Here is a 20,477-nt window from a genome sequence, read left to right on the forward strand (position 1 = left end):
ATTTTCCCTGGGTATATTTTTTTATAGATACGAGTATTTAATGCTCTTGCCTCTCCATTTGGAGTGCTCCCTTGAGCAATACTTGCAAAGCTGATCTAGTAGTGGCAAATTCTCAGAGCTTCTATTTGTTTGGGAATGTCTTGATTTCCCCCTCATTTTTGAATGACAGTTTTGCTGAGTAAAGAAATCTTGATGGTCAATTGTTTTCATTCAGTATTTTATGTACATCTCTCCATTGTCTTCTGGCCTCTAGAGTTTCTGGGGAGAAATCCACACTGATTCTTATGAGAGACCCATAGTATATTGTATTGCATTTTTCTCTTGCTGCTTTCAGAATTTTCTACTTGTCTTTGGTTTTCAAGAATTTTATTAGAATGTGGTGCAGAATTGATCTTTTTGTATCTCTTCTGACTGGGGCTTATGTAGCTTCCGGTATTTGCAGGTTTGATTCTCTGTTCAGGTCTGGGAAATTCTATCGGATTATTTCTTGGAAAATTGTTTCTATACCTTTGATGTTGTCTTGGTGGTTCAGGGTTCCAATAATGATAATCATGTTAGATTTCTTAATTGAATCCCTTATTTCCTTTTGGGTTTATTCACTTTTCTTTGTTCTGTTGTTTCTCTTGAGATTTGACAAGTTCAGTTATTTTGTCCTTTAGTTCATTTATTCTACTATTTGTTTGACTCTACTGCTGAGTGTTTTCCTTGCTTTTTCTAATTCAGTTGCCTTACTCTTCAGTTCCAGTAGTTCTTTCTGGCTTTTTTTTTTTTTTTTTTTAATATTTTCAATTTCCTTGTTGAGTCTCTCATTTTGTTCCAGCTTTTGTTTCCTGATTTCTGCTAGTTTGTTTTCTGTGTGCTGTTTTGCTTTCTTTAAACGTATTTAGCACTGTAGTCTGAAAGTTATCAATTCTTTGCATTAGTCTGGCCTCCGTAGTATAAATTTCCTCTTCTTCATGCTTCGCTTTTGATTAGTCTTTTTGCTCTTGTGATTTTGTGTGTTTTACTATTTTTTGTTGAACTTGAACCATTATCCTTTTTTTTTTTTTTTTTTCACTTTAAATTTTGTATTCTGATTTTTGCAAGAAAATATTCTGATTAGGTACCCTGGTACTGCAGCGGCCAAACACCGGTCTGCCAAGTGAAAGGCCAGGGCCCGCACCCGCCAAATGCTTTGAGGGAGAAAGATGAAACATCCCACCTCTGCAAAGACTCAAAGCCCTGGGAACCCTACAGGGCAGCTCCAGTCTGCTGCACAGAGTCTCTGTGAGTCAGAATTGATGCCGTGGCAGTGATCTTGGTATATTCTCCTGAGAACCATTAGAGGGCGCTTCCTTAGGCTTTTTTTTCCCCCCACTGATTCAGGTGTTCTGGATGCTTGATCTCTGGAATTCAGTATACATGCATGGGGGCAGGAGGTTAGCTGGTGACAGATGCTGATGTAAATGGTGGGGCTTGACTTCCCTGTGGAAAAGGTGGGGGCTCTTTTTGTCTTTCTCTCACAGGTGTCCCAGCACAAGCTCTCCCACGGTGTCCCACTGTGGCAGGGAACCAGCTGTTTCCCTCTGTTTCGCCCATCAGTCTGAAGTATTCCCTTCACTTTACTGCCCTTACACTTCCTCCTGGGCCTAGTGTCTTCCTTCTTGGGCTTCAGCAAGATTCGATAGCACTCTCTTGAAGCACCATGGTCTCCCTTCACCCCCTCCTAATTGCACAGCCTACAAACTCCCATGGCCAATTTGTGCCACCTTAAAAAATTGGGCTACACCTTCCTCAGATTAGGTCCTTTTCTGTGTTCCCTGTTTAGGGTGTTGCCCAGCCCTGTCCCAAAATGGCTGTGATGAGCAAGTACTCCTGATGTTAGCAGATAGGTTGTCCCAGCTTCTGTGCCATCCCTGCTTCTCCCCTCCCCTACTTCTGAACTCTCCCTAACTTTCCAGCATCTCAGCTGCTGTCTGGAGCTCTGAGATCTCGCTCTGTGCTTGTTTTTATTCATTGTTTAGTGGATTAGTTGCTGGGGGAGGAAATGAAAGTGTGCACTCACTTTGCCATCTTGTTCTGCCCCTCCTCTCTACCTCTTCTCTAAGTAGAGGGGGGTGGGGAGAGACAACTAGGGAGCAGATGCATAGACTCCAGTAATCATGGAGGCTGGTTGAGTTCTGTGGTGAGTTATACTTCAAGAGGTACAGGGTAGTGATGGGGAAATGTGGGGAAACAGTGTTTCTGGGTAGGAGCAGCCTTATTGGCAGCCATGGTAGGGTTGGAGCCTACTGGTGACTCATATAGGTCAGAGGTTGGGGGGACACTGAAGAGGGGAACTGGCAAGACAAACCAGCATCATCTCTGTGAGGCAGGTGAGGTCAGGGAAGCAAACAGCAGAAGCGTTGGCATTTTGTATTTAGTTGAGCACATAGCCCAATGTGAAAACTCGACCACTCATTAGTTGAATCATTTGTGTGCTTTTTGAAAGGCTTTATGGGAGAGGCATGAGAATGATTTGAGGGTGGGTTTTGGTCTTGACCCTGTGCCATAGCAAACAAAATGAAACTCTCCTTGAGCTAAAGGTAATCAAGATGAAAGTGTGTTTACATAGATAAGCAGTGGGATTTATCCACTGACTCTGGAAGGTAATCCTGGGGTTCAGCTCCCTGAACACCATGCCATGTTCCTAAGCTGGTAAATTACTGTGAGCTTTTATGAGAATGGATTGTGGGAAGCCTCCAGATGAAATTCAGCCTGTTTCACCTCGAGTCCAGGGCCCACTAATGCACTCCAGGTGTGCAGCCTGCTTGGGCTTTCTGCCTTGGAAGCCTCAAAGAACTTTCATCCCAAAAGGGAAGCTTTGAAGGATACCAAGGGCCTTTTTAGCATGCCTTGTTTTTTGTATTCTTTCTGCCCACATTTGGTAATTGGAAATATTTGTGGTGTTAAAGCCGGACTTGTTCCTTCTCAGCCTGCCCCTCCAACAGTGAGATTTTAAGCCTGTGGCTTCAACTGTACACAGCAGTGATTTCACTGCACTGTCCCTCAGAGGAAAAGGATAATGACTGAAATATTAGAAAGAGGGATGTAGGAAATCACTAAACAATTTTCCACGTCTATAGATCCTTTCATCTGAGGGCAAAAGAAGCTTGAGAAGTGCCTCCAAAAGGGGAGGGGGTACAATTTAAAACTCTCTGGTTATGGGCTAAGGAACTAAAGATCAAAAGGGCTGTGTCCTCAGAATTACACAGTGAGTCACTGGAAAAATTGTGAGTAGAAGTCAGGCATCCTGTTCTCCAATCTTATATGGCTAATAAGTGCAACTGGCTTTTAAACAGTACATTTTTTTTTCATTTGGATCTAATGCTATCTTAGAGAATATAATTATGTGTGCATTACTGTTTAAGGTTTTCAACCCCTAGAGCATTGTAAGGTATTTTGCCATGATAATACAGTGGGTTTAGTGAAAAGGTACTTGAGAAGCTCTCATGTCTGATGTGTGGTCCCTTGTTCCTGTGAGATATCAGCCTCCCTTACAAACCCCTGCCACTATTCAGGCCATCTTATGGCTTCAATTTAGAAAAAGTTCCACTTTTAGAGAGATTTTTCCAGAGCTAAATTAACAGCTATGGAGTGTACTAGATAGCTCTTGTGATTTATGTTTTCTAACTTTGACTGCTATAAGCATTTCAGTTTGTTGTCTGCTAGTTCAGATCTGCCTGTTGGTTTTGCCTGTACCTCCAAATGTAATGATTTAACATATTACAGACAAATGTGTTTGCAGACTTAAATGGGCAGCAGGGTTTTCTTGAACAGGGAACAAGTACGCTTTGTAAACATTTTAATATTCCATTCAATTTGGATTCGTTTTCAAATGCTCTATATATGCCAATTTCTGATTATGAGAGACTTGATTTGAAAGTCAGCCAACTTGAAGTACAGATAGTTAAATTATGTGTTTGTGTGTGTGCACATGCATGCATGCCTGCATACATGTTTATATGGTAAATATAAACATGTATGAGAGTTGTTTAATCTTCTCACCACTTGCCAGACTCTTGAAGAAACATCTACTGCTAAGATGAGTTCTGAGGTGCCTTCCTCAAATACGTCTAGGTCAACTCCCCAGGAAAAGTTTGAGGCATTTGCAAACATGCAGTGTTTCTTAGAAATTTAAGGAGCATTGACTCCCAGTGACTGCATCTGGAGGGGTGAAACATGGGGCAGCCACCTTTGGGGCCATCCAAGAAATGTACTTGGGTCAGAGGCTCTTTTGCAAACCTTGAGATTTATGCAAATATCAGGGTAGCAAGAGTATAGTGAAAAGAATATGAGCTTTGTAGTCAGACAGACTAGGGCTTAATACTGGCCCTGCCACTTCCTGGATGTGTAACTTTCAGCTGATTACTTAATTGCTATTATCCTCAGTTTCCTCTTTTGTAAAAATGAAAATAATAACTAACACACAGGTTTCTTCTGAGGATTAACTAAGAATATGTATGTGGAAGCTTCTAGAATATACTAGAACCCAAAACCAAACCCACTGCCGTCGAGTTGATACCAACTCATAGCGACGCTATAGGACAGAGTAGAACTGCCCCGTAGAGTTTCCAAGGAGTGCCTGGCGGATTTGAACTGCCGACCTCTTGGTTAGCAGCTGAATATACTAGACTTGCAATAAATCGTAGCTTTTCTTTCTCTCCCCCCTTTTTTGCATATTTGGTCTAAAAATCTATATGCTGTAATTTGTTTTAATTATATTTTACCTCCATATAGCACTATCACAGTCTTCTCAAAGCTTGAATGGGCATTTGGGGTTTTGCTGAATCTTTTCATGGTTTGTTTATAACACATGTGTGATTCTATCATTTGATATTCTTAACCTATTTAAAATTCAGATAGAATAAGAGCTCACTGACAAAAAATAATCCAGCATGCTGTTGGCATCTGGCTACCAAAGCCTGACCAGCAGGTGTGGACCTAGACTGATGAAGACTGGCTAATCCAAGACTATGTCAAAGTCTGGCCTTGCCTACATGGTCTGGCTAATTTGTCCCCTGTCAGAGGTTAAACCTCCAAGTCTCAATGACTTGATGAATACAAGTCTATTTCTTGCTCATATAAAATTTAATTAGGTGTTCTTGGTTGGTGGGAGGCTCTTCAGTAATTTCAGGCTCTTTCTATCTTGTGACTACATCATTTTTAATAAATGATTTCCAAGGTCATCAAAAGTACAACCAGAATGCTCCTTAGAAGCAAGGATGGCGAGAACACGTCTCACATACTTTGGACATGTTATCAGGAGATATCAGTCCCTGGAGAAGGACATAATGCTTGGTAAAGTAGAGGATCAGGAAAAAAACAGAAGACCCTCCACAAGATGGATTGACATAGTAGCTGCAACAATGGGCTCAAGCATAACGATTGTGAGGATGGTGCAGGATGGGGCGGTGCTTCGTTCTCTTGTACATATGGTCACTATGAGTCAAAACGGACTCGACAGCATCTAACAACAAGGTCATCATGGATGGGAAACAGCATGAAAGATTGCAGATGGAAGGTTTTTAGGGACCAAGCCTAAAAATGTCATACATCACTTTTAGCCATATTCCATTGACTAGAATGCAGTCACATGAACACACCAAACTGTAAGGACAACTGAAAAATGTAATCTAGCTGTGTGCCCAGGAAGAAGAGGAAACAGGTTTTGTGATCTGCCAACGTTATCCGACAAATGTACTTGTTGGTTAAGCCTCATCCTTCCTGGCCTGTATTCCTTTCTTTTCCTTAATTAACCCTTGTTCCAACTTGTGACATTGGTTTGGCATTTTGATTCTAGATTGGTTAACTGCTTACTAATGGGATTTTGACTTACTTAACTTACCCTCATCTGATACCCTATTGATCTAGATTTTTGATCCTGCCCTTGGATGGTGATTCCATTTAGAGAAGGTTCGAATCATTTCAGAGTTAGAGAGCATCTTAGTCATTTTTATACTAGAGGTGTTTCTCTCCAAAGACCATCAATAAGTTTACTTAATACATGGAAACAAAACATGAGCATCTCAAAATCTGTGTTTCTGAAACTCTTTTATTTATAATGCTTGGGCATTTTGAAAGTGAAACAAGTTAGTAAAAAGGAAGGAACCCCTGGTATAGTGGAAAGAGTACATGGGCCTTAGCTTTGACTTTCATTTGCCATGTGAAAATTTTCTCATCTTTAAACAGGCTTAATAAAATACAGAGAAAAAAAATTGGAAGCCTATACACCAAAGTGGTAATAATGTTATATCTGGTAGTGGAAATATGAGTGATTCTTTGGTTTGGTTCTATTTCGTTTTATTTGTTTTTACCTGTGTTTTCAAAATTTTATGTGCTGGGTGTGCACTCCTTTCATTTTTCTCTCACCTCCCCCCAAAACCTAGTATCTCTTAAAACATAAAAATTGTGAAGAACAAAAGGGATAGGGATAATTTCCAACCCCAATTACCTCACAGGGTTTTTATGAGAATCATATGAAATGATGTATAGGAATACATTTTGAAAAATGAAGAATAACTGTATAATAAGATACTATTGCTGACAGGTTAGACTTAGCCTTAGCAATTCAGTTTCTATATGGAGCAAGTAGAATAGTATGTAGAAATTAATCTTGAATCGCTCTTGAATTCACTCACTGGTGACCATTTGGATTTGCTGTCCTTCAAGAGAAGGAAATTCCACAGAACCCAAATGCCCATTTGTTTCTCACAAAGGCAAACCTGAAGATTATTTGCTGCTGGCACAGATTGACAGCAAATTTATCAGCATTAAAATCATTTTAAAGGCCACAGGGGGCAAAAACGATGTTAGCAAGGAATTACACCATGTTCATAAGTAAATTAGGGAAGGAGAATACAAGGCAGGTAAATGAGGATTGCCTTCAAATCTCAAAACTCTTCCTTTGCTATGTTATGTGGGCCATACGGAAATGTAGGGAACCTGCTCATTAGTGGTGAGTCTCACAGGGAGGCACTTAGCTCTCTTATCTGGCTTCCCACAGCCTTTGTGATTATAGGCCACCATCGAAAGACTTAAATTAAATTGATCCTTCACATATTTTTCTGTTTATAAAAGTAATATATAGTCATAAAATTCAGACTTTTAAAAAATACATTGTGGATAAAAGGAAATATCCCCCATAATCTTAGACTTAACTGCTGCTAGCAAGTTTGTATATTGTCCTTCAAGTTTGTTCAACGTGTGTATTAACATATTTACTATTCGTTTTCTTAATAAAAATGGGTTTATATGTTATATACCATTGTGCAATTTTTTTTCTGCTTACTTCATCTTGGACATATTTCATAGGAGGATTTTGGACACCAGTCTTCTTAATTTTCTTGTTTTCCTTCAGAGCTCATCAGGCCCTGGTTTGGGTGGTGCATACTTTACAAAATTAAAAAGAAGAGAGCCGGATGGTGATTTTTTTTTTTTTTTTTTTAGACAAGAGCTTTTTAGAATGGTCATTCAGGAGCAGTTGTTACAGGCAAAAGTAGCAGGCCTGACCATGACTCTAATTTTATATTGGCCAATACATTACTTGTGATGGCTGTATTGATAGTGTGAATCATGAATTAATGGCTGCTAGGAAAGCAAAATTTTTTTTCTCCACCCTGACATTCTTTCCAGAAATGGGCTTGAGAAAACTAATTGAATTTAAGGGTGATGGTGATTTGTTCTAGAAAGATGGAATGAGTTATCCTAAAAACAAATCTGATCCAGTCACTCTCCTATTAAAAACCTCATTAGACTTCCGCTTTTTTATGGCACGGAATCCAAATTCATTAGCTTGGTATGTAAGATTGTTAGTCGTCTAGTGCTGCTGTAACAGAAATACCAGTGGATGGCATTAACAAAGATAAATTTCTTTCTTCACCGTAAAATAGGCTAAAGGTCCAAATTCAGGGTGTCAGTCCCAGGGGAAGGCTTTCTCTCTCTCAGCCTTCTCATCAGTCTTCCCCTGGACTAGGAGCTTCTCTGCACAGGGACCCTGGGTCCAAAGGACACACTCTTCTCCTGGTGCCTCTCTCTTGGTGGTTGGAGGTCCCCCTGTCTCTCTGCTTGCTTCTCTCTTTCATATCTCAAGAGATTGCCTCAAGACATAATCCAATCTTGTAGGTTGAGTCCTGCTCACTAACACAACTGCTGCCCATCCTCCCTCATTAACATCACAGAGACAGGATTTTACAACATATAGGAAAAGCATACAATATCGGGAATCATGGCCCAACCCAATCCATACACATATTTTGGGGGGGACATAATTCAATCTGTGACAAAGACATTTCTTTTGCCCACCTCTCTAGCCTCAAACAATATCATTAATATCACACACAAGTAAAATTTTGCTGAAGATTACTCAAACACAGTTGCACCAGTACATCAAAAGGCAACTTCCAAATCGTAGATAGGAACTGCTTTGGGTGAAGGGAAAGACAACACTCAATACATGGAAGGTCAGCTCAATTAGACTGGACCAAAAGCAAAGAAGTTTTCAGGATAAAATGAATGCTTCAAAGGTCAGCAGAGCAGGGGCGGGGGTCTGGGGAACATGGTTTGAGGGGACTTCTAAGTCAATTGGCAAAATAATTCTATTATGAAAACATTCTGCATCCCACTTTGAAAGGTGGCATCTGGGGTCTTAAATGCTAACAAGCGGCCATCTAAGATGCATCAATTGGTCTCAACCCACCTGGAGCAAAGGAGAATGAAGAACACCAAGGTCACATGACAACTAAGAGCCCAAGAGACAGAAAGGGCCACATGAACCAGAGACCTACATCATCCTGAGACCAGAAGAACTAGTTGGTGCCTGGCCACAATCGATGACTGCCCTGACAGGGAGCACAACAGAGAACTCCTGAGGGAACAGGAGATCAGTGGGATGCAGACCCCAAATTCTCATAAAAAGACCATACTTAATGGTCTGACTGAGACTAGAGGAATCCCGGCGGCAATGCTCCCCAGACCTTCTGTTAGCACAGGACAGGAACCATCCCCGAAGACAACTCATCAGACATGAAAGGGACTGGTCAGCAGGGGGCGTAGAGAGATGCTGATGAAGAGTGAGCTAATTAAATCAGGTGGACACTTGAGAGTGTGTTGGCAACTCTTGTCTGGAGGGGGGATTGGAGGATAGAGAGAGAGGGAAGCTGGCAAAATTGTCACGAAAGGAGAGACTGAAAGGGCTGACTCAATAGGGGGAGAGCAAGTGGGAGTAGGGAGTAAGATGTGTGTAGACTTATATGTGACAGACTGATTGGATTTGTAAACGTTCACTTGAAGCTTAATAAAAGTTAATTAAAAAAAAAAAAAAGGCAACTTCCAGAAATTTAAGCCAGATTCAGAAGAGGACATGGAACAAGGGATATCATTGCTGATGTCAACTTGATCTTGGCTGAAATCAGAGAATACTAGAAAGATGTTTACCCGTGTTTTATTGACTGTGCAAAGGCATTCGACTCTGTGAATCCTAACAAATTATGGATAACATTGCAAAACATGGGAATTCCAGAACACGTAATTATGCTCATGAGGAACCTATACATAAACCAAGAAGCAGTTGTTCAAACAGAACAAGGGAATACTGTGCGTTTTAAAGTCAAGAAAGGTCTACGCCAGGGTTGTATCCATTAATCATACTTACTGAATCTGTATGCTGAGGCAACAATCTGAGAAATTGAACTATATGAAGGATAACATGGCATCAGGATGGGAGGAAGACTCATTAACAACCTGCAATATGCAGATGACACAACCTTGCTTGCTGAAAGTGAAAAAGGGCTTAAAGTACTTACTGGTGAAGATTAAAGACTACAGCTTTCAGTATAGATTACACCTCAACATAAAGAAAACAAAAATCTCCACAACTGGACCAATAAGCAACATCATGATAAACGGAGAAAAGACTGAAGTTGTCAAGGATTTCATTTTACTTGGATCCAAAGTCAACACCCATGGAAGAAGCAGCAGTCAAGAAATCAAAGGATGTGTTACATCGGGCAAATCGGCTGCAAAAGACTTCTTTAAAGTGTTAAAAGCAAAGATGTCACTTTAGAGCTAAGGTGTCCTGACCCAAGCCATGATGTTTTTAATCACCTCATACCCATACCCAGTTCCGAATAAGGAAGACTGAAGAATTGATGCATGTGAATTATGGCATTGGCAAAGAATATATTTTGGAAGATGTATAGCCAGAATGCTCTTTAGAAGCGAGGATAGCAAGACTTCATCTCACTTATTTTGGACATGTTCTCAAGAGGGCCAGTCCCTAGAGAAGGACATCATGCTTGGTAAAGTAGGTGGTCAGTGAAAAAGAGGAAGACCCTCAACGAGATGGATTGAGACGGTGGCTGCAATAACAGCTCCAGCATAACGATTGTGAGGATGGTGCAGGACTGAGCAGTGTTTCACTCTGTTGGATGTAGGGTCAGTATGGGTCGGAACTGACGCAACAGCACCTAACAGCATAACTCTAGCTTCAACTACAAAGAGTCCACTCCATGTACATATGCTTCAGATACACTCAACTTCTTGGTGTTCCTCAACTTTGCGTTTTTGCGTTGCCTTTCCTTCCACTAGGATGCTTTTTGCAACCATTTCTGCTTACCCACCAAAACCAAACCCACTGCTGCCGAGTTGATTCCGACTCATAGCTTAGTGAAGCTTTTATGTTCGTCAGCTCTTTGGTGAGACGTTGATAGACTCCTTACGCAGGGTTAGGAACTCTTTCTTTGTTTCTGTTATAATAGTTTCAATGTTATGGTAAAACTTACCTTACCTGTCTTAATCTTTCCTTTTAAATGTTTTTATTGTGATAAAATTTACATACCATAAAGTACACAGACCTTAAATATACAGTTGATGAATTTTTTTCATGTCTAAATTTGTACCTAAACTGTGAGTCTTCAGAAGATAGGACTGTATTTTATTCATTCTTGAATTTCCATGACCTAGGTACTCAGTAAATGCTTGAGTGAATGAGTCGTCAGTAGGTCATCCCCTCAATCATCCACTGCTGATTTCTTTATGGAAAGGGAGTACTGTGAAACCAAGTAATGTTTGTTTGCTTTCATGCCACTAACCTCAAAAGTTAAGAAGTATAACCTAAAATATGGTTTCCTTAGTGGCAATTACGGATCCATGAATAAGAGTAGATTTCATACATTTTTCTACCCACTTGATAAAGTTTTATTGGGAACTATAAATCTTAAGACATGAGTTTTTAAATAACAAAGATGTACGGTTAGGGTTAAACTGCCTTTCCCTTGCTATTTATTTCTTAGAGGAAAAAAAAAAAACTGCCCTCTCCCTTAAATTCTTAAAAATAGGCCCTGATTGCTTTAGAAATGGAATCATGTTTAATTTCAAAATTACTTTTCCCACTAAGAGTTGCTGACATACTTAAGGAAATGATATTTATGCATTTTTAAAAAGCTAGATATCAAAAAACTTGCTCAGAGAAATTTGATTTAACAAGAGGCCTTAGTAGTCTTTCTTGAAAGATGTTCCTGAAAGCAATACCTTTAATTTACATTAGGACCTTAAAGGAAATAAACACAGTCCCCTATTTAAAAGGCTGGCACAGTTATCATTTCTGTGCTAGGAAACCCAGGCTAAATTACCATTACTTTGCACTGATTCAAATTTTAAACTCTTCTTTGTAAAGCATATATGGAAATAGGTAATAACACTAAATGAACATGTTTTGTCTCCTGTCTTCACTGACCTAGATGGCATTATCCCTTCTCAGTTTGTCTTAGTTGTATTATTCAACTGCCCTTCTTCCATTAATTAATTAATCAGTTTATTCATTCACATGATTAGTCATTATTGATGATGCCTATTATATACAAAACACTGTACACTCTGGGGATACCAAGACGACAAGTTCAGATTAAAATTTTATTTTGACTCTGTATTTAAAAATGAACAAAAACTAGGTTTTCTTCCCTGTGGTTAATTGGCTAATTTAACAAGTGTCCATTTAGTATCTACTTCGTGCTCAGTACTCTTTAAGATCGTAGTCTGTAATCTGTAGGAACTAGCATTTTTATCCCATTAATTTAAATAATGGCTAGTGAATGTTAAGTTCTTCATGGGGTTAATGTTACATATATTTCATTGGTAAAAATAAAATGGAAGACGCAAGCAAACTCCTGTTTCCTGGGAAATATGTATCTCCTTAGATTCTACCATTAATTGTCTAAATACTCTTAGTTAATGCTATATCACTTTAGGCATTAAAAAAAAAAAGTTTAAAGGATATTGTAAATGCAGAAAAAAAGTGTGTTCAATAAATGTTATTAACTTTTTAGAAATCTCATGATTTCTTGGAAGTAAAAATGTGATTGGTTAAATCACAGCTGGAAACCCAACTTCTACTGCAGTGTTAAGATCTAAGCTAGTAATAAACAGACAAAAATCAGACATATTTGCCTTGAACATGGTTTTAAAGAGTCCATAGATCTGCTTTATGGAAATTTGAACTTCTGTATAACGAAATTTGAAACCATTATATGATCAGACCATTTAATAGGACAACCTGATTAAAGGTAACTTGAGGCCCTATGATAAAAAACACTGTTTAAGCACTAAGTGATATAATTTCTTGTCATCTGGAATGAGAAAAGCAAAGCTATCCTTCAGTTTTCATCTATTATGGACATGGGAAAAATAGTTCTTAAAATCAGGTCCTGAAACTCTGCAACTAAGACTCAGGGGCATTGGCAACTTCTTAGAGCATACTTGCTAGGGAATGGAAGACCTTTTCTTCCTGTCTTATGTGGCCTGCCTTTTGAGAACCCAGGTGTTACTCAGAAATAGGTTCTTACACTTGGAGAAAATCCAGTTTGCTTTGGTCGTAGCCTGTAAATCCAGGGGTAAAGCTTTTTTCCGCTCTCCTTAAGAGTGTTCTGCCTTCAGTAGAGGGCAAAGAAAGAGTATATGTCATTAATCACTCAAGAATTGTTTACCACTTTAATCTAGAGGGTACTTGCCCATGGCAGGCAGTAAAGTTACCTTGGTTGTGTTAAGAATAACCTGAGTGGTTTACTCAGACTGTTTGCAAATGTTTGGACATTATTCAAGGGCTGTCCGAGCCTGACCAATTAGCGTTATTTTTCGCTGCTCTTCTCAGATTCACCTTTATACCATCCAATCACATTGAGGGGAGCAAGGGTTCCTGAAATTGCAACACTACTGGCTTTCCAGCCATGTGACATGGGTTTTCAGACACCGAGTTAAATTTCAACCCAGACATCTCTCTTCAATTCAGGTCACCCACCGGCCAGACAAAGCCAAGGTCATGTGTTGAACCAATATAAGGAGTTTTGTTGGTTCCAATAACTATAATGTTATTCACTGTTTGAAATACTAAACCCTGGTTAATCACACGTTGCAGCTGTTGTGTCCTTTTATTTATGAGCCCTTAATCAAGAGGACACAGCAAGGACCACTGTTTGAAAGGAGCCTTTCATTAGGTCTTCATTTTGGAAGCTCTGTCTCCTTAACATTGTAAAAGGAAAAGAACTTTGTGTTGCCTTGCAGAAGTAATTGAATATTATGTATCAGCCTCTTTGAAAACGTATTTTTCTGTCCCAAATTTAAATTGTCAAGTTGTAATTGGCAATAGAAATGCTAAGCCAGTGCTCTCCAGACAATTCCTTTTAATTGGCCCCAAACTTGATTAGATCTTAAATGTCAGCTGTCAAAAGGTGTATATTGGCCTTCTGAAAATAGACTTTGCTCTCCAGAATCCAAATTGTCTGTCTGTAACCATATGTTCCTGTTGATGTTAGCATAAAAAGTTAGAACAGAACTCTGCAGGCAACTCTTTTTACAGGCCCCAACCTGATGGATGAGGCCTTAAATGTCAGCCTCTTTTTTCCATTTTGATTTTGTATCCTACCTTAAAAAATTTTTTTTTTTTTTTTTTTACCTTATTTTATGAGAATTCGTCTTGTGAGTAACCCTTATTAAAAGAGGGGCATATCCAGGAATTTGGATAGGATCATTTTATGAATGAATTTTTGAATACATCATTTATATTAATAGGTTTTTTTAATCTAAGGATTTAGTGATAGGTTATGTTTTCAGATGGTTGATTTGTCAGCTTCACCCTAAGTAAGATTTGTAACACTGAGGTTGGTACAGCCCCTTTTCTTTGAGGCACTAGAAATGTTTGAAAACTTTAAAATTACATTTATTTTTTACTTATAACTTTTTTTGTGGATTTTATTCATGTGAGCTTTGACTCAGCACTTGAACCTTCTGCTCCAGCCATGCAGGTTTCATGTGGTTTCCTGCGTACAGCATGTCCTTATCCACGTTTACGGCCTGGATGATGCTGTTACCTCAGCCTGGCACTCTTGTCTCATTTCCTTCTTCAATACCTGATCTCCTTCAAGACAAAGGACAAATGCTACTTCCATGATTAAATTTCCCCTGCTTTCAGGTTGCACTTAAATGCTGCCCCTTGCAATGCTATTTGGCCCAATACTGAAGCAGTTTGTTAACTTTACCTTGTGGTTTCATTGATTCTATACATGTCCGCCACCTCTACGAGAAGCAAACTCATTGAGCACCATGACCATATTCTCAAGTAGCACCTATATGATGGGCTTGGCGCAGCTCTTGCTGCATACATCACTTGCTTGCTCATAAATACATGAAAACAATGATAATTAGGTTTCTCAGAAATGCTGTGAGAAGGGGCTAAGTGACTGATAGTAAAACACTTGGTCAAACTCAAAATTCCCTTTAAAATAGTCACTATAATTCTCAAAATGATTACCTCAAGTTTTCAGTGACAGGTGTGTGACATAACAATCTGTGTATTTCTAAAAAAAAAAAAAAAAGTGTTTTTCTAAAAAGCTACCTAAAAATTAGTAGGCACAGTCTGCCTCTAGTCTGTTTTCACCAAATCAGGTTGAGGTGAGTGTGCTGGAGAATGAGCTTTTCTGACTGAACGTGATGATTTAGGCTTCCTTCAAGCCTCTTAACCCCTGCCTTCATCTCTACGTGTATTCACCTTTTCAGCGCTCTTTGCTTGGGACAACAGGCTAGCTGTTAGAGATGATAGGAATCATATTCATTATACCAGCAAGAGTCTGCCCTGGAGTAATCACACTCACTGGACTATTTACTATGGGAACTTGGTGGGAAAAGACATGGGACATTAAAGCAAACAAACCAGCTAAGAGGGACCAAAAGAACAGAGTTATTTAATTTGTTTAAAGAATTAAGTTTATGAGTTACACTTTCCCCCTTTGCAGCACAGATAAAGGTCTTTGTTTGAGGAACATTTCAACATCGCAGCTGTGAGTATAACTTCACAGTGGAAAATGTTTTTCATTTTGGAAAGAGGCAAATGCTGTCTTGTAATGGAAGATAAGAACTACTGGAAATAAAACTTGCATGCAAGACACACACAGCTCAATGAAAGTGGCAAAGTCTAGTTTAAGAACTCCTAAGTCAGGAGATCTTGGTTTTAATCTTAATGCTAGTCTAGTCAAGAAATATTAAGTGTCTACTTTGTTCAGGACTGCTAGGCATTATGGACAATACAGTAAAAGTAGAAGACATGGTGTCTGCCCTTTAAAAAAAAAAAATTTTTTTTTTTTTTAGGGAGTGAAAATTTAATAGACAAAGGTCCTATATACCAGGACCAACAAAAAAATGGTGTCAGGCAGGGTGTAATCCGAGTGCTGGATGGCTAACTACAAACCCGAAGGCAAGGAATGTATTACTGTGGGCTCTGCTGCTAGGTGGCTTTAGGTTTCTTGGATATTCTCTATGACTCATTTTATTTTGTTTTAAATTGAGGATTATACCTGCCTTCAACCAAGCACACAGGAATAATCTGAGTAGTGTTTAGAAATGTGAATTTAGAACTTTGAAATTCTTACAAATCTGTAAACATAGAATGAGAATGAGATATGACATTGTGGTAGGAGGGGACTTTTGAAGATTTATTAATTCTCTGCCACAAAAGGAGTGAGAGTGCTTTCATAGTATAATTATGATGTTAAAGGTATTGTTCCTTTGATTTTATAAAATGGTAACTTTGCAAATTTGATCACTAAGTGGCAATTTTAAGAAAAATCTGCCACAATTTGTTTTCCTTTCCCTTGACTTTAGGAACTACACAATACTTTGTTTTTCTATAAGACTGGCAATTTTTCCGTTTTTAATTTATTCATTAATTCATTCAGCGCATAATTAGTAAGCATGTATCACATGGCAGGCCCTAAGGTAGGAGCTGGGGTTGTAAAAATGAATAAGACATGGGCCTTATCTCTAAAAAGCTCATAATCTAAGGGAGAGAATAAGTTCCTAATGTTTTAAATTACATAGTTTTTTTTCTTCTATAGGCAAATTTGAAGAAAACCACAGTTTTATCTAGATTTACTGTGCCATCTCCATTTATTCATTTTTTCACTCATTCATTCATTTTTCGAGTTAATAGGTGCTTAGAAACTTGAGTCATCCTTGACATCTCTGTTTCATTTTCCCTTGAAATGCAAACAATCATCAAGTCCTTCTGAATGGCTGTTTCCAGGATATGTGTTGAACCCGTCCACTTCTCGACATGTTTACCATGTTGACTACTTTAGTCACTTCCTCACTGGTCTCCTAGTTTCTACTCTTGTTTCCTTCTAATTAGTGACTTTCAGACTTTGTTGCCTGTGACCCACATTAAAAAAAAATACATTCATAATACCCCCAGGATAGCCACATAGCTGTATCTATAAGTAAATCTGAAACAAAATATTCATAAAATAATACTTAATTCTATTATGTGTGATACAGTTTGACATTTTATTTTATATTTATTCCTTTTTTTGTTTTTTAATGCTGGGCATGATCAACTAAATTCATTTCCTGACCCACTATTGGGTTGAAATACAATGTGATGATTTTATGTCATTTCCCTGCTTAAAATCTTACATTGGCTTTCTGTTACACTTATGATAAAACCTCGGAAAAATAATATGGTCTACGAGACCTTTCATGGCCTAGCCCTTGCCTCTCCTTTCCTCTTTCTGCCTCTCAATCCCTTCACATAAATTCTTCCCGTAGAATAGTCCTCCTTCCCCCAGTCTTCACCTGGCCAGCTCTTGTTACCCATCAGGTCTCTGTTTAAGGGTCACCTCCTTGAGAAAATTAGATCTTGCCCTATAATGCCTCACTCTACCCTTTACTTTTTACTCATTGTTTTTAGTATAATTTTATAATTATGTCTTTCTTTGTATTTTTGTTTGTTTAATATCAGTGGTTCCCAGTAGATTATAATTTTTGTGATGGCTAAGACCAGGTCTGTTTTGTTTATTCCCTTATCCACAGGCTTAGCATAGTCAGCAAATATTTTTGAGCATCCAGTTTGTGTCAGGTGTTGTGCTTGGCCCTAGTGGTATGAAGGTAAAGAAGACCAGGAGTTCTGCTTTTTTTGGCATATAGTGTGTCTGATGACAAGTTATACAAAAGGCAAACTGTGTAATTAATATATTAGAAAGGGTATTGGAATGCTGGAATTCCTACAAACAATGCTTTCTTTAGTGTAAGCATCTAACTGGAAGGAAGTTTTCCTTACTTACTCATAATGCAACTCCAGGAACTGGAATGGTATTGTTGAATGATATGACTAAACATCCCACTAACATAGAAGCGTTTAAACCAATGATGGGTGCCTTTCACATTTTATTTTATTTCTGTCTTCTTATACAGTTCTCAGGCTCAGAATCTTAAAGTCTGAAATAATCTAAGAAAGCGTTGAGACTAGCCTCCCTCATGATGCTGGAATACTCAATTTTAATGTCCCTGACAGGTGTTCATTAGACTTTGAACTCTTCCAGTGCCTGAGAAGTAGCTATTATATAAAACAGTATAATCCATTTTTGGACAGTTTGAAGTGTTAGAAAAGTTTTCTTTATGTTGAGCTAAAATCTGCCCATTTGTCTGCCCTTTGGGTCCTAGAGATGTTTTTCTTCCTTCTTATGTATAACAACCCTCCAGTTATTTGTTGATAGCTTACCTGCCCAATAATTTCTTTTCTTCCAGTCTAAACAATTCTAATTTCTCCACTTACTCCTCAGCAGACATGATTTCCACACCCTTTCTCTTCCCGTGACTCTTTTGACATGCTCCAGTTTTTGTGTATATTCTTTAAAACTTGGCACCAAGAATGGAGGTAATACCCCCACTGTGTCCTAACCAGGATGGAACACAAGTGGACTCTTTCTTTCTTCCCTTTCTCTGGACACTGTACTTCTGCTAATCTGGCCTTAGATTGCATTGGGTTTTTCAGCAGCCAGCTCACACTGTTGACTCATATAATGTTCACAGTCAACTAAAACTCCTAGATCTTTTTCTTGCTCAGCCTGGTCAATTCTCCATCTTGAATTTAGGCATATAATTTTTTTGTTTTGTTTTATTTCTTGTATCCGTGTAATAGATTTTTACATTTATTCCCATTCAGTCTCACCTCATTAACTTCAGATCAATCCTCTAGTCAGTTTTTGTGGGGTCTGCAGGCTTGGCTAAAGACAAAACTCAAACTCCAGTGAATACCACAAAACAGCTATTTGCTTTAAGTTCAGGAAATGAAAAGTTATGCTGGTTTTAAGTTTCTCAAGTTCCTTCCCTCCTCCACCCCCTCCATCTGCTCTCTCCTCATCCCCTTCATTGTTTTGGTCTGAGGCTCAGTGGAGGATGTTTGCAACTAGACTCCTTTTAGGGAGGGCCCAGCTCTCATCCTCAAGACACTGGCATTCAGTAATAGCCAGAGTCTGTCCTGACTAAGCTAAGGAAATATCTTCTAGTTCTGCTGAGAAAAACCTTTGCTGCCCAGCAATATGAAACATGCCCCCAGTGTGCACTGTAGCATTGTCGGGTAGGTTTGGCCCATTGTCTCCCAGAGGAAATAGAAAACACCATTCCCCCCCGCCACCACCACCATTTCTTTTGTCCCCACAATCCAGCTCTGGAAAATATCTAAAGGCCACAGAAGTGGGAGTACCCTTTGATGTTTATATTGGCTGCCTCCTTTTCCTTTTTTGCTTCTTTTTTTAATAATCAGAGTAGTAGAAAATGTGGAGAATTAACCGCATGACAGCATCAGAGGAATTCATTAGAGAAACTGAGATGAATTCTGGTCAGATTTCAGGCTCTCAGGCAGGAGTCACAAAGGAGTAATCGTCTTCTAGTTGTTTTTAATCATTTCTTTTGTGGCACCTTCCTTGTCCCTGAAACCAATCTCAGCATCCGGCATGGGGGAGCCTGAGAACACAGGCCATCCGAATGGAGGCTTTGCTTTGAGGATTACTACAGCAATATTAACCACTTCCTTCTAACCTCCTTTTGACATTATGGAGCTTGGCCATCTTGGAGAAGGCAATGGGCAGTACTGTGTCATTGCTTTTATTTAAAGTGTTACCCATTAGAAATTTGTTTTAAAATTGCAAAAGTGTTCGTAAAATTTTACTACAGAAAATTCTTAAACAGACCAAAAATGCTGCAGGGCAAGATATTTAAAGTGCGTTCTTTTCTAACTTAATATCCTCACAGACACCCTTCCTTTTGTGAGCCCATGACTTAATTTGTTCTTAAGATTTAGGTTGAAGGATCTCAGTAAAATGTAACAGTAATTTTCTATATAAATTCATAGAAGCAGCAGCTGGATCTCCCAGAAGTTACTGGTAGTGTTAAAAATTCACTCCAAAAATCCAAAGTAGCCCCAGCTGCTTTGTTTAAACAATGGAACTGCATTGTTCTTCTAATTCATCATTAATCCTATTTTTAAAACCCAATCATATTAGAAAATTGAAATTGTTTTTAGAGAAAAATCTTTTTTCAAGCACTTTCAAATACTTTATAAGTTCCTACCCATATATAATTTATTGATCTTACAAATTCTGTCGTTGTTAGGTGCCATCAAGTTGGTTTGACTCACAGCAACCCTATGCACAGCAGAATGAAACACTGCCTGGTCCTGCGCCATCCTCACCATTCTTGTTATGCTTGAGCCCATTGTTGGAGCCACTGTCAATCTGTCTCATTGAGGGTCTTCTTCTTTTTCGATGACCCTTTACTTTTACCAAGCACAATACCCTTCTCCAGGAACTGATCCGTCCTGATAACATGTCCAAAGTATGTGAGATGTAGTCTTGCCATCCTTGCTTCTAAGAAGCATTCTGGTTGTACTTCTTCTAAGACAGATGATCTTAGAAATCATTTACATCTATTTATTAAAGCAGCTCCTCTAAAGCGCCTTCTCAGTTACAGTTTTTAGCATAGTTCCAGGAAATATATCTCCCTAAAAGCAATGAAAAGAACAGGCTTTGAATCTTAGTGACATTTTGGGAAAGAGAATTCATTAACTTGAAGTACTTATGCATGTAACTAATTTTAAAACCATTTGGTTTTAAGGGTAAGCTTATCCAGTCAACTTGTGC

At 38.8% G+C, this 20,477-nt stretch overlaps 1 protein-coding gene across 7 annotated transcripts in view; it reads left to right on the forward strand.

Annotated features, from left to right (window-relative positions):
- Window positions 1-20,477, forward strand: part of RAD51B (RAD51 paralog B) — an 834,574-nt gene that overhangs the window by 389,919 nt on the left and 424,178 nt on the right. The window contains exon 8 of one of the 7 annotated variants that reach the window (XM_049897897.1): window positions 5,204-8,548. The exons of the other annotated variants lie outside the window; for them this stretch is intronic. Within the exon in view, the coding sequence (XP_049753854.1) occupies window positions 5,204-5,323 (120 nt within the window). The 3' untranslated portion in view covers window positions 5,324-8,548. Of the gene's footprint in view, window positions 1-5,203; window positions 8,549-20,477 lie in introns of those variants that run through there. 7 annotated transcript variants of the gene reach the window in all.

Source organism: Elephas maximus, chromosome 10 (genome assembly GCF_024166365.1).
Source record: "Elephas maximus indicus isolate mEleMax1 chromosome 10, mEleMax1 primary haplotype, whole genome shotgun sequence".
Classification (NCBI taxonomy): domain Eukaryota; kingdom Metazoa; phylum Chordata; class Mammalia; order Proboscidea; family Elephantidae; genus Elephas; species Elephas maximus.